Source organism: Oculina patagonica, chromosome 10 (assembly GCF_052425735.1).
Source record: "Oculina patagonica isolate OP01 chromosome 10, crgOcupat, whole genome shotgun sequence".
NCBI lineage: Eukaryota > Metazoa > Cnidaria > Anthozoa > Scleractinia > Oculinidae > Oculina > Oculina patagonica.
Window position 1 is genome coordinate 1,507,840 of NC_135767.1, and position 13,669 is coordinate 1,521,508.

At 35.6% G+C, this 13,669-nt stretch overlaps 1 protein-coding gene across 3 annotated transcripts in view; it reads right to left on the reverse strand.

Annotated features, from left to right (window-relative positions):
• The window catches only part of LOC144667143 (uncharacterized), a 32,781-nt gene that overhangs the window by 11,124 nt on the left and 7,988 nt on the right, over positions 1-13,669 (reverse strand). For all 3 annotated transcript variants that reach the window (XM_078528532.1, XM_078528534.1, XM_078528535.1), the window contains exons 4-18: positions 13,248-13,278; positions 12,766-12,819; positions 12,173-12,268; positions 11,389-11,460; positions 10,748-10,825; positions 10,241-10,303; positions 9,285-9,383; positions 8,797-8,871; positions 8,432-8,506; positions 8,229-8,286; positions 7,564-7,638; positions 1,423-1,494; positions 792-863; positions 632-694; positions 21-83 (exon numbers count right to left, since the gene is read on the reverse strand). In XM_078528532.1, coding sequence (XP_078384658.1) covers positions 21-83; positions 632-694; positions 792-863; positions 1,423-1,494; positions 7,564-7,638; positions 8,229-8,286; positions 8,432-8,506; positions 8,797-8,871; positions 9,285-9,383; positions 10,241-10,303; positions 10,748-10,825; positions 11,389-11,460; positions 12,173-12,268; positions 12,766-12,819; positions 13,248-13,278 — 1,046 coding nt within the window. The remainder of the gene's footprint in view (positions 1-20; positions 84-631; positions 695-791; positions 864-1,422; positions 1,495-7,563; positions 7,639-8,228; positions 8,287-8,431; positions 8,507-8,796; positions 8,872-9,284; positions 9,384-10,240; positions 10,304-10,747; positions 10,826-11,388; positions 11,461-12,172; positions 12,269-12,765; positions 12,820-13,247; positions 13,279-13,669) is intronic.

Here is a 13,669-nt window from a genome sequence, read left to right on the forward strand (position 1 = left end):
GATGAGGGTACCATGTGTACCTTTCAAGAGCACTACTTCACTTTGACTTTCTTTATGTAACAGTCTTGTTTCCTCTATTTGCTCTGTCGAGACAATAAACACAACACTGTTAAATCTAGGCTAAGTTAGCTAGATAGGATAAGCTGGTTTAGTCTGCCAAGCAGCAGATGATGTTACAGCATAAGGGTGATGATAAGACTATTGACAAATATTTACAAAATGGCTACCAAAGTAAAACTGCATCTTACAACTCTTCTGTAATGATTAATAAGTTTAGCATGCCGAGGTCAAATAATTATGTAGTTGGTACATGTACTAGCGTCTGTGGCATGACATTGAAAGGTGACTGAACAATGACTGTAGTGTACAGAGCTTAGCCTTTCTGTCTGGGCTCAAAATATTTTATCCTTCTGGATGATTGCCATACAATTATTTTCATGTCAGTTGTGAGAAAGTGAAGTACATGTATATGGAAAAATGTCTCCAGGAGTTGCATTCATTTCTCCTCATCACCTACCAACTTGAAAATGCAATGAAATTGTATTGAAGAAATAACATATTATCTGCTCTTGAAAGTCAAAGGGTTAGAAACTTTGAATAATTACTCAATATTTAAATCAACAAAAATTACCTAATAGTGAATTCAGGATCTTCTCCTTATCTCCAACTTCACTTTGAAGTTTTTCAACTTGAACTGTAAACAAAAACAAGACGATAGTTACCAAAGATATACAGTGTCACAGGGGTACAGTAACATCACAAAATGTCACAAATTCCAAGTAACAGCTAACCTTGTAAAATCTTTACATCATCTGTGTTGGAGTAATCATTGTCTCTAGGATTGTCCAATTGTGTTGTATTTTCTATGTAAATAAAAAGCAAACATTGCATTAAACTCTTTTCTCTATAACTGTAAATTTTTTTCTAAAGCATGCCATTTTCCTCTACTGAAAGGCTAACATTCAAAACTTAGGCATCCAATTTTCCAAATTTGCCAAGGCAGTTTGTTAACCTTTATCCACTTCAAGCTGATATTAAATGCAGTTAAATGCAAGTTAAGTATTTAACAGCAATGATTTTAAAGTTTAAAATTTCTTTTTGGGGTTTTTCCCCGGGGTTTTGGGTTTTTTTTTTGGGGGCCTTTTTTTTTTCCACACCCCCCCCCCCCCCCTCTCTTTTTTTTTTTTGGGGGGGGGCCCTTGGGGGGGGGGGCGGGGGGGGGGGGGGGCCGGGGGCCGCCCCCCCCCCCCCCCCTCAATTTAGTGTTTCCCTTGCTTGTCAATGCAGCGCAACAGTTTCTCCAGAAACTAATCAATTTATGCATCAAATAGGTCAAGTTGATTGGAGATTGAAAATTCATGTACAGCACTGTACATGTACTTTGTCTATGATAATCTTGTCAATACATACAACAGAACCTACCATCAAAGCTGTCTGGTAATGTTTCTAATTCTCTTGTTCCATTAACATCTACAGCTTCTATGATAGATTCCTCTGTGAAAAGGAGCAAAACAAACATAATAATGACCAAACTGTCATTACAAAGAAAGAAAAAACTTTAATTATAAACAACCATTTCTAATGGCTGAATAAGTAACAGCCATCACAGGTTTTTGTATCAATTTTATCAGTAAGAGTCGCTGATTTTGTCACATTAATGTTCATATCATATTTTTGATCATTAGGGACCGGTCATATTTATGTAGAGGGGGGGAGGGAAAAAGAAGGGGGGGGTCAAGGTATTTAGAGTGGCAAGAGGGGGGCAAAAATTTTATAAAGAAGTTTAGGGGGATCAGCAGTTTGAGGTGGGTAAAACAGTTAACAGTGAACAGTGATATTTTACATTTTATGCTATTTCTTTGTTTTCTTTTTTTAACTCCACTACACTTATATTTTTTACAGAAATCTTTTCCCTAAACTCCATTTATCTCAGTTTATTAAATAAAGAATCCAATCTATCTGCTTTAACTAGAAATTTTTCTTTTACAAAATGATATCACTGCAAAGCCCAAGAAGCAAAAAACATTATAAAAAAGTATTCTTTACACTTTAGGAAAATCATGAAGATTATTTTGATGTTTACATTTTCACCATGAAGATATTGTAAAACATCACTTTTCCAAAGTTAAGGAATTGAGGTTTTACATACACATAACTCATCAAATGCCTATGAGGAAAGATCAAGCAAAGAAGCTGTGACTAAGTGTTGATCCAGCTGTAAGATGTATGTAACATGATTAATAATTACTTAAGGCATATAAAGGGAGATATGAGGTGAGGGGGGGGGGGTTATCACGTAAAATGAAAAAGAAGGGGGGTCACTTGCTACTTACATGGCCTGGAGGGGAGGGGGCACAGATTTTGATCTTTCCAACCCCCTCTACATAAATAATGACCGGTCCCTTAGGTGAATTGGAATTAGATTTTGGTTTGCTTTTACCAGTCCAATGAATCCAAAATAATCAAATTTACAGTTGGACTGTATTGTTTTTCATTACACTACACAAAAAAACGGCCTTGACCCTTCCTTCGACTTGAGGTAAAGGTGGTAAAGGCCATCTTTGCCAAACCTTTGGCATGCATTTGAATAAGGCAAGGCATTTTGATGAAAGAAAGTACACTTTTAAATAACGTTTATCATAGGTGTTACAAAGGTACCATGAAATGTGACTTTGACTCCCGCTTAAGGTACATTCGATTCACGTCAAATCTGTTACTAACTTTGACATGTATCAAATCCCTGTCAAAGGCAATACAAAGGTATTTGTTTACCATTGACATGCGACAAAGGTTAGTCATCCATTCTTGTCTCAATTTCAATGTAAATCAAAGGTGTGGCAATTTCAACTTTTAATGCAGTGTTACCAATTGTCACACATCTGTACATGTACAACATACTATTTGTTCTAAACATTTTGGTGTGATACATCTAGACAGAACTACCTTAAAAATATGATTTGTTATTATATGATTTGATATCACCTGTCTGCTTGGCAATTTTTTTGGTCTTGGAAGTTATTTTTTTTAAACAACATGGCAATGAAAGTAGTACTCAGTATTGTAATGTACTCACTATTGTAATCTTCTATGTGATTTTTTGTACAGTTGAACCTCGATTATCCGGATCTCAATTATCCGGATTTCTCAATCTGGACTGCTTTCTCTGGTCCCAATTTTTTCATGAATATTAATTAGTCATATTCAAGACCAAATAATTACGGTAAGTTCTACGACGATTTAAACGTTATTTCCAGGAGGTTTACCAGTCAAAAAACATTGGAAAACCTCTAAAGTGTAGTTTCCAATCGAACAACATTTAATACATGCAGACAACTTCCTTATTCAGTTTCCACTAGCCATAAAAACATTCACACAAATAAATTTGCTTTCTGTCTTTGCTTACTTGTATTAATTATACTAAAGTTTACAAGGCAATCCTTCTATGTAGTGAAAAACATCGTAGAAAGTTCAATCGGTCGACACCGCACCTAAGCACCTCGTCTAGTCACCAGGCCCATCATGAAAAGACGCATGGAACGCCTGGAGGTTCAAAATTGTTTGCGAACGAATCAGCGTGTTTTCGTCGCCTTTTTCGGAGAAAAACTGACTCAAAATGATCAATGTCTTTGGAATTTTTGTTTGTGAGTATGGTTAACAGCTGATTTATCACTATTATGAAGCAACTTTTTTTTTCTTTAATGCGGAAAAATGCGCCAAGATGCCGAGGATGCGCAAGTTAGCAAACAATCCTGTCAGATGCCCTGGTTTTCTTTTTTGGCTCATTAATATTCATACTTTCGATTATCCGGACTCTCGATTATCCGGACTATTTAGCCTAGTCCCAACGAGTCCAGATAATCGAGGTTTAACTATACAAGTTTTTTGTAAGTAGCCTATTGTTTATGTACTGTCTTGTTTTTGTGTAAATGTATTAATAAAAAAATCTGCTTGCCAATTTATTGGTCTTGGGAATTATTTTTTAAGACAACGTGGCAATGATATAGTATTTACTTGGCTGATGCACAAATTTAATAAAGATATTTTCGTTTTAATTATCCTACAGTCCTGAGAGGTAACAACCAACACAAACAAAATGACTTGGCAGCAATGATAAGAATGTCATTCTATGCCACAATTTCCATATCCTTGTTACTTCAATGAAAAATAAATATCCTTGTTGTAACTGATATTTTATAACAATAATTTATGACAATGTTGCAAATCCAGAGAAAACACCTTGGTCTTAATCAATTTTAAACTGTTTTTTTTTCTTTCAAAAAATCCTTTTCTTTAAGTTTTGCCTCAGGAGATGCCAGATAGTTTCTCTGCACATTAACAATATATGTTTAAGCAAACTGACTGTGTGAATTAACAAATTTTTCACCAATAAAAAAAAACATTCAAGTTTTCAAACAAAAAAGTCAGTGTTTACTACAGGTAAGACATAGAGACAGAAAAATAAATTGCACTTGTATGTGGTACATCACTAACAGTATTTAGTTTACATTGAAAAGTTATTTTTTGTGTAATTTGTTTAATTAACGCAGATTAAAGTTATTTTTAGCAGATCCAGTCAAAACAGTGTTCACATTATTAATTAGGTACCTGCGATACACCTGCTTTGTTTACACTAACTGTACATGTGGTAATGAATATATGATTCTGTGTGAATTGTCAAATGTTCTATATGAGATTACTGTTAGTAGTAATTCCACTGAAATACAACTATGTCGGTATTATTTTTAACTCTGTTCAAAGTTTTCTCTCAGCATTGAATTTCAGAATTTCAGTTATGACAAAAATAAGTTTACTACAATGTAACAGTCTTTGGTCTGAACAAGTTAATAAATTTACCATTGATATCATTTTGGTATCCAGATTAATAAAATGGACAAATTATACTTCAGTTTTAGTGGATTTTCTTATCGTCTAACCATCACAACATAGCAAAAGTTTGAACAGTAAAGATACAGTATAAGTGTACCATAATTAAATTACCAATAGTTATGGCATGGAGAATTGACACCAGATGTATGAACAGCATCGACAGTGAGCTTGTAGCACAAAATATACAACCAAGGCTCATAAATTAAGCAGGGTTTAAAGAGGAGAAAGAGAAGAGAATGATTTTTAAAGGTTCGCACAAAAGAAATACAGTGTAGGAGAGACCGAAATTTCAGAGCCGGAGAACACGTAGTTGAAGGAGAATTCTCCGATCTCCGAGCCTAATGAACACCCTGATTAAGGTACATGTACATGTGAAACATTTTTCACTTCATCAACAAAACATTTCAAAGAATTAAATACAGAACATGCACAGTAAGTTATGTGTTTCAAAAGTTCAACACATGCAGGTCTTGTCAATTGAATAAACACTAATTTATCATGAGAATAGCAAATAACTGCAAATATTTCAGCCTACCTGACAGATAAACAAACCAGAAATAATACATCTTTTGTCTAGTTAGATCTTGTTGAAAATGAGGGGTTTGTTGCTGATAGCTTAGCTTAAAACCCATAATGGAATCTGTAGACTTCAGATCCCTTGGCTCAAATGTTTAATTTAATATTTATACAATCTGGCAGTATACCAGATTGTTCAGCAACCACAGACTAATGTCTGACTAAACATGTGGTCATAGTGGTTAATGTACAGTAATAAATATAGAAATTGTTGACAGTATTTGCATGATTTAAAACTAGTAATAATCAGAGATTAGAGGAGTGCGTTTGACCCGAGATAGGTACACAAGATAAGGCTAGCAAACGTAAACAGAGTTACGCGACTGTTTTGAAACGACTGCAACATAAAGCGTGCATCCAACATCACTTGAAACTATCAGAGAAACAATCTCAAATCCAACAGCACACGAGGAAGCACAGCAATTTTTTCTACTACTGTTGAAAGGGAGCACTACCGAAACGTTTATTTTTCAGCACAACTCACAAGGCAAACTAGAAAACGCAAACCGAAGAAGATCGTTAGATTGAATCAACCTCGTTCCCAGGGTCTCTCGCAAAGAAACTGTGACGTCATTAATTAGCCAACCTGCCACATACCAAGATACATAGAACGGCACATAGAACGACTTTCACTGGACAGCAACGGGACCACACGCCACCACAAGATTAGGATGCGTTGTCCTACCGTCAAACACAAAAATTGTTTACAGCCTATCGTTATCAGCTTCATAAATTGTTTTTGCGCGCGCTGTCTTTGTTGCTCTTGTTGCTGTGGCGCAATTAATTGCTTTCTAATGTCTAATCACATGAGATCGAGGACAACTTGCCACATACCAACATACATACATACATACATACATACATAGAATGACACTTAGAATCACTTTCCCTTGCGCGTGCACAGGACAACCACGGGACCACAGGACACCACAAGATTAGGATGCGTTCTCCTACCGTCGAACACAATCAATGTTTACTACAGACTAGGTTTCCCTAATTTTGATCAAAATCTAATTTCTGTTTAAAATGCCAATACAATGTCAAGCAGAAAGGTTATGAGAATTAAAGGAATTACTTGCACAACCACTGAATTTTATCAATTTAAAGAGCTGTATGTTAGTAAGAATGTTCCTATTCTTGGTGCATGTTGAATGAAAAACTAGAAGGTAACCCATCATGATGTTACAAATTATGTGTACTCTTAGAAGAATTCTTCTTCCCTGGAATACTGTAAGTTGCTGTAAATTATTGGTAGTAGTAGTACTAAGTCTTGGCTAAAGATTGGTTGAAAAAATTTAATAGGAAATATCATTTACATTATTTTACGCATAAAATAAATACAGTAAACTATCTTGGGAAGCCAGACACTCTCTACAGAATGACATACCGTAATTGTAGCTGTCCATTCTGGAGGTGTCTGCCTTACAATGGTGTCTGTTTTAAGAGAGTTCATTGTACAGTGGAACCTCGATTTAATGAACCTCTATATAACGAAGACCTCGGTATAACGTACGATTTTCTTCAGCCCGGTCAAAGTTACAGTAAAATGTTTGGAGCAGTACTCGATATACGCACCCGATATACGAAATCCTTGTTTTACGAACACATTCCGGGAGCCCAAACGTAAAATGTACCTCGATATGTTTTAGTTACACGTGAAAAATGATGTAAAATAGACCAACAAGGATGAAATCTTTAATCCTAAAGGAAAACAACTTCAAAGAAATATCCCATACCAACGTGGAAATTAAACGTTTAAGCACAAATGTAATTTTTGACAGGCGTTCAGCGTTAAAAACAATTATTAACTATACCTCGATATAACAAACATTTTGGTTTTTTTCCGCAATTTATTATATCGAGGTTTTCGATATAACAAACCCTCGATATAACGAACAAATTTCCCCAGTCCCTTGGCTGTTCGTTAAATCGAGGTTCCACTGTATCAGCCATTCTTAGGGCTTAAATTTTCCCAAAAGCCACCATTCTGGATCTTGGGAGTTCCCAAAAACGGTAGGAAACAGAGCACTCTTTTGTTGTATTGCAACAAAGGGGCAATCTGGTAACATCATAAAATCCATGTGTTTGTTATACATGTACCTTGTAGTTGGATGACTGGTGTTTTGTATTCATTACTTGGCTGATGAAGTTCACCTTTAGTTTTTTCCATGTGAACTAAATATGGATAGAAAAAGCTCAGTAAGAATTGTATAAAGAACTTTTATTATTTATTGATTCCGGGTAATACATGTAATTTACCCCCTTCCTCACAAAAAACCCTGCCTAGTTATTAATTTTGTACAATCAATGCCATTTTCCATGACTTTCTATGGCCTACAGTTAAATTCCATGACTTTCCAGGCCTGAAAAATAAAATTCTAAAATTCCACGATTTTCCAGGTTTTTCATGACCGTTACTAACCCTGTATACACATTCCTGTATATTATCTGAGCTTTGTCCACAAAATTTCAAACTGACAATGAAGCTTTGAAAGGATCTCTGTTATGTCTCTGAATTGTTTGTGTCAATTCTCATGACTCTCACTTTTCAATATACAGTGGAACCTTGATTTCTCAGAACCCTTTATCTCTTAAATCTCATGATAACTTGCAGCTGCGGCAAAAGTAGTTTTCCTTCCCTCAGTCAACAAAGAACTCCCCCCCTGCCCCCATACATTTCTCAAACCTCCCAATTTCTTGAACCAATTTCATATCCCTTTGAGGTTTGAGAAACCAGGACACCACTGCACAGCAATGTCCCTCACCTTTCATTGCTGTGACCTGTTCTTTGGTAAAATCGCATTCTGCTTGCAGAGATTCTGCCTGTATTAAACAAAAGACAAAAAACTTCAGTAAAGTTATATTTGATTCCTTTTAAAAAAAGCACAAAGCAGCAGGGATATATCTACAGTTCTGCATTTTGACAAAATACAGTGTAAGTTGTTTGTACATGTAAGAATGAACCAACCTTGGCAGCTAAGGCAGCCTCACGAAGCTGTGCTTCTTTAATTCTTATTTCAAATTCTGTTTTCTCTTGGACAGCCTAGGAATCAAAATAGGATTGCTTTAACATATACGAAATGTACTTTCTTCCTTTGAATGAGAAATGAATGAAAACAGAAACAAACAAATCACAAGCTTAATGACAGAAAGAATGAGTGAACAAAAAAAAATTGATTGAAACTCAGTATTTATTGACTATGATTGCCTGATGCAGAATGAATTGTATGGACTGATTTGCCCACAAATTCAGCAATAATACTATTTTGAACTAAAATAATCAAAAAAAAAAAAAACTTAACAAAACATACTCATGGTACATGTAGAACTGACCTGTCCTTCAACTACTGAGTGTCTTCTTTCTGCTTCTTCAACTTGATCTTGAAGACTCTGCATCTCTTGTAACCGCTGTCAAGTTATGAAACAATTTACCCGTAATGACAAAGAAGATGGTGATGTTGAGGATGTTACATGTAACTTAAGGGACAAGAAAGCTCAGGGAAAGATTACATATAAACGCCCATTTATACAGGCAGTTTTTGTTTTGCAACTCAATGCTATTTTTGTCGCGCCAAAGTGGCATTAAGTTTCGAACAGGTTTGAAACTCCTGCTAGTTTACATGCGTGCAAACTCGCGACGATTTCAGGGTGATTTTATCGCCACGATTCGCAGGAGACGACGAAGACTCTAAAGCATTTTCGGTGTGACAAATATCGCCTGTGTAAACAGGCCTTAGAATTAAAGCTATTTCTAAGTTCCTTTTTACCTATTTTACAACAAATCCTCACTAACAAGTATTTAAACTATGCAAATTTTATACCTGCTTGTGCTTTTCAGCCAAGTCTTTGAGTTCCTGCTGCGATCTATCGTATAAGGATTTGTAATGTAGACACTCGTCCTCTGCATTGTTACAGGATTTCTAAACAGAATAAAATAAAATAATCAACCTTACACCCCTGTAAGCTATTTTAACCTTAATGGTCATACCGTAATGATTCGATTTAGCGCCCTCCTTCGAATAAGCGCCCCCTTCCGAATAACGCCCCCCTTCAAATGTGTTTTTGTCAATAAGCGCCCCTATTCCAATAAGCGCCCCCATTCTAATAAGCGCCCCCATTCTGATAAGCGCCTCTATTCTAAAAAGCGCCCCTTTTGTGGATAACTGCCCCACTGAAGTCATCGACATCGAATAGATAAATACAAACTCATAAACATTCACCGTACTGCACATGCATATATTTACCACTAAAATGAACAATTCTTTAAAAATTAACTGAAGTTTCAACAATTTGTTATTCTTACTGTTTCTGTTATTGTTAGTTATTTTAATATATGTAAAAGTTTGGTTTTGAACTTTTGGTTGTTTCTCAAAAAAATTAAATAAGCGCCCTGTCCCGAATAAGCGTCCTGTCTCGAATTAGCGCCCTCCCTTGAGGTGCCAAAAGTAAATAAGCGCCCCGGGCACAAAATCGAATCATTACGGTAAGTATCTGGGCAACAAACTCATCTATAACCAAATTTGAGAAATATCGTAGAGTATTTTGAAGAACTTACTCATACAGGGCTGCAAATTCTTTTTTTTTTTTTACTTGAAAGGACCTTTGTCCTACTAAGACACCATCTTGGTAGGACAAAATAAAATTGTGGTTGGGCAGATTTTTATTCACTGTTGTCGTAAAATGATTTACGATCAAAAAATTGTTCGGACATCATGTCCGACCACACTTGGGATTTCGCCAGACATGTTATTAGCAGCCCTGCTCATATTTGCCTTACCTCTATTTCTGTTAATTTTTGAATTGCTTCCAGTTTTTCCTGTAGAACTTTTTTCAATGACTCCTGTGAGAAACAAAATACAAATGCAAAAATACTCAACTAAATTCAACTCATGATAAACAAGAAAACAGAGAATCAACCCTAACTGCGATTGTAAAATCCATTTCCATGCACTCAGTGATGTCCAAATAACAAGCATAACAAGTTGAAACAGATGTTCAATATTTGCACAGTGTGTTATAAAATATCTCACAATAATTTGTAACTAAAGCAATCTTGAGCACAGTAACATAATAAATCATCTAACAGTTACTTCATGTAATGAAACTGTACAGTCGGGAGGGGGAAGGGTAGAAAATCTCATATAAGATGGGCAGGGATGCTCCTATCTTGCTTAGGGATGTAAATAAGGAATTTTTGGTCTCCCTGAGGGAGTTCAGGACAGAATGATGACGATGAACCTGAGGTGTCCCCATAATCTTAAAGAAGAAAAAGAAACACACATACCTTTGCTCTCATTTCATAATGATGTCTTTCTTCTTGGAGAACAAGTAGTTCCTTTTTTATGTCATCTTCATTTAAATTCTGAAAAATATACATCATAATTAATTTTCCAAGGCTACTGAATTTATTGACTCATGCAGTCACTCTCTCTTATTCCTAGTGACATTGTCTTAATTGGGAATTCAGTGCTTACTGTGGAAGGGAGGCAATTAATTAATCAATGCCATAGATCCAGATCAAATGTTGGAATACTAAAAGTACTTTTTTTTTGGTGGAGTGAGAAAACTGGAGAAGCAGGTTGAAAATTACTTGAAGGATTGCATGAAGCCAGCGTCAACACTAGGCACAAAGTACATGTACATGTTTTCCAGGGGAGGGGGGGGGGGGTATAGTATGTGCTGCGCACGCCCCTTAAAAAAGAATTTGCATCCAAAATGATACCCTGTTCTAGAAACAATTCAGTTTTTTAATACATGTACCTCCTTTAGGCTGCTGATAATTTGAAACTATTGTGCATTCAAAATGTCATACCCTGGGCATGTATGAGGCTGGAAAAAGGAAAAACCCAACCTGGCTGTGAACTTAGATAAGCAACAAGTACATGTAACTAGTACATAAATTAATGGAATTTTGAAGTTATCTACCTTTGTAAGAGTTTCTAATTGGTTTTCTAAAGTCTCTAATCTTGACAGCAACTTGTCCTCTTGAGCAAATGTCTACAAACACAACCATTACAAAATATTTAGCAGAAAGAAAATACATTGTATGTTGCAGGTGTAAATAGAGAGCTTGTTTAACACCTACTGTATAATATATAGAGGATATAACATGGTTGCGCGGAGATATGAAATTTATCTTCGAGTGTTCAAATCGATAGCTCACGAGCGAGCGCAGCAAACGAGATATCGCTTCGAACATAAATCTACTAATTGCGATGTTTTTGACGATTTTCCAAAGATTTCTGAAGATTTGCAAAATGTTGTCTGAAGGTCGTACGATTGTTTCCGAATATTTTCCAAACTTTTCTGAAAAATTTACGAAGGTATCCGAAGATGTTTCGACTTAATATTGATTTACTTTGGCTCATTCAGCATTAAAACAGGCAAACTTGTCAAAAAACATTTTGAAATCGATTTCTTCACATGTGAAGATAACATGTTATTCTCACATGTGAAGATATGATTTTTATCAGCGAGAGAAATCCTCGTATTTCACTCTAGTTTATATAATAAATAAGTAACTATAAGCTAACATCATAATGATCCCGAATATGTTGGGGTTAGGTGTGTGGCTAATAAATGACACTGTTGCATCATTTAACAATAATTTGAGGGTTTCTGTACATGTGTTGGTCATTCTATATGATTCATTTGTTCCACTATAGATGGCTGCAAGGGTAAACCTAGAGTACTGACAAAATTATGTTACCTGAGTGTTTTCTTCTACAGCTGCTTGTGAGTCTGATAAAAGTCTTTGAAGGTTTGCCAGTTTGTTTTCAAGCATTTGTTCTCTATACAATGCATCCTATGAAAAATGATGACTGGTTAGATAAATAAGTAAACATAATTACTGACTCAACATGCACATGTCCCATGGCAGCCCAGAGAGGGCTCATGTTGAGAAGGCTGGGATAAACATCCGAGTCACTGTTGAACTCAGATTTTTGATTTGTCCCATGCTCTTGACAATTGAATTTACATGTACATCATTCCCATTTCCTTTACTGAGCTTAAAATTATCTTTCTTTCTCTATCTCCAGGCAGGAAGCCTTCAACTGTGCAGATCCCAGCTTATACAGGACAAGAGTCACATGCAGATGTACAAACCTACATCTAATACACTTAATTGACCTACAGTACATCTAGCTGGCCACTGGGGCAAGTCTCACAGTGCATGTAACTCAATGGTTAGAGCATCCAACTAGCATAGTCTGTGGAAAGTGATGGGTTTGACTCCCACTGGGATGTACATGTACTCTTAAACTTACATGTTTACATGATGTTTATCTTAAATGCACACACCTGTAGAAACTGGGATAACTGCCACATTTCTTGAGCTTGGATGCCATTTTCATTCTATTTTGATACGGCAACAACATAGGTTAATAATTAACCTTGGAAATTTGTGATCTTTTAAGCGAAAGAGCTGTTCAAATTCATAAGGTAATGCAGTATAAATTAATGTAGTTATTACAAGTACATGTTTGTTAAAATAAACCTCTTTTAGGCACATCATGATGAACAAGTGCTTTCAGCCATGACAAGTTGTGGACTTAACTATTTTGGAAAGCTGAATAAGCTTATAAAATTTCTTGAATCCAACATATCACAAATACAATGTACAACTGTACATGTATAAATTTCTGAAGGTTTTAACAAGACCATTAAAAAGGAAAAAACACAACAACAACATCATTAAAAAATTAAAAGCAATTACAAGTAGCTATAGACCTGCTGTTACATTTTTTGTTACATTTTTAACATTTCTAACATTTCTAACATACCAATGCAAACAAGCTTCTTGGAACACCGCTTCTGCAAATCAAAATGTGAAAAATGTTTTAGATACTGAAAAGCATATGATATAATAAATCTGAGAAGATACTGTTTTTCTAAGTGTAGTACACCAAGGTACTGACATACAATCTGCATAGCCAGTAATTGGCAAAACATAATAAAATGGACTAACTCAGCTGTGACACAGTTCCTTTACAGTTTAACAGTACGTTGTGATTCAGATTTATCTCTGGTTTAAAATCTTTCAAAACAGTTTGATTTTATTTTTCATTGTCTCATAATTATTCATTATCATAATCTGAACAAAGCGATATCAAAATCGAACTGGTTTGAACAATTTTTAATGTACACTGTGACTGGGTAATAGCTGGGGCCCAGTTTCCCTGGAAAAGCCCACCTGAGCATTATT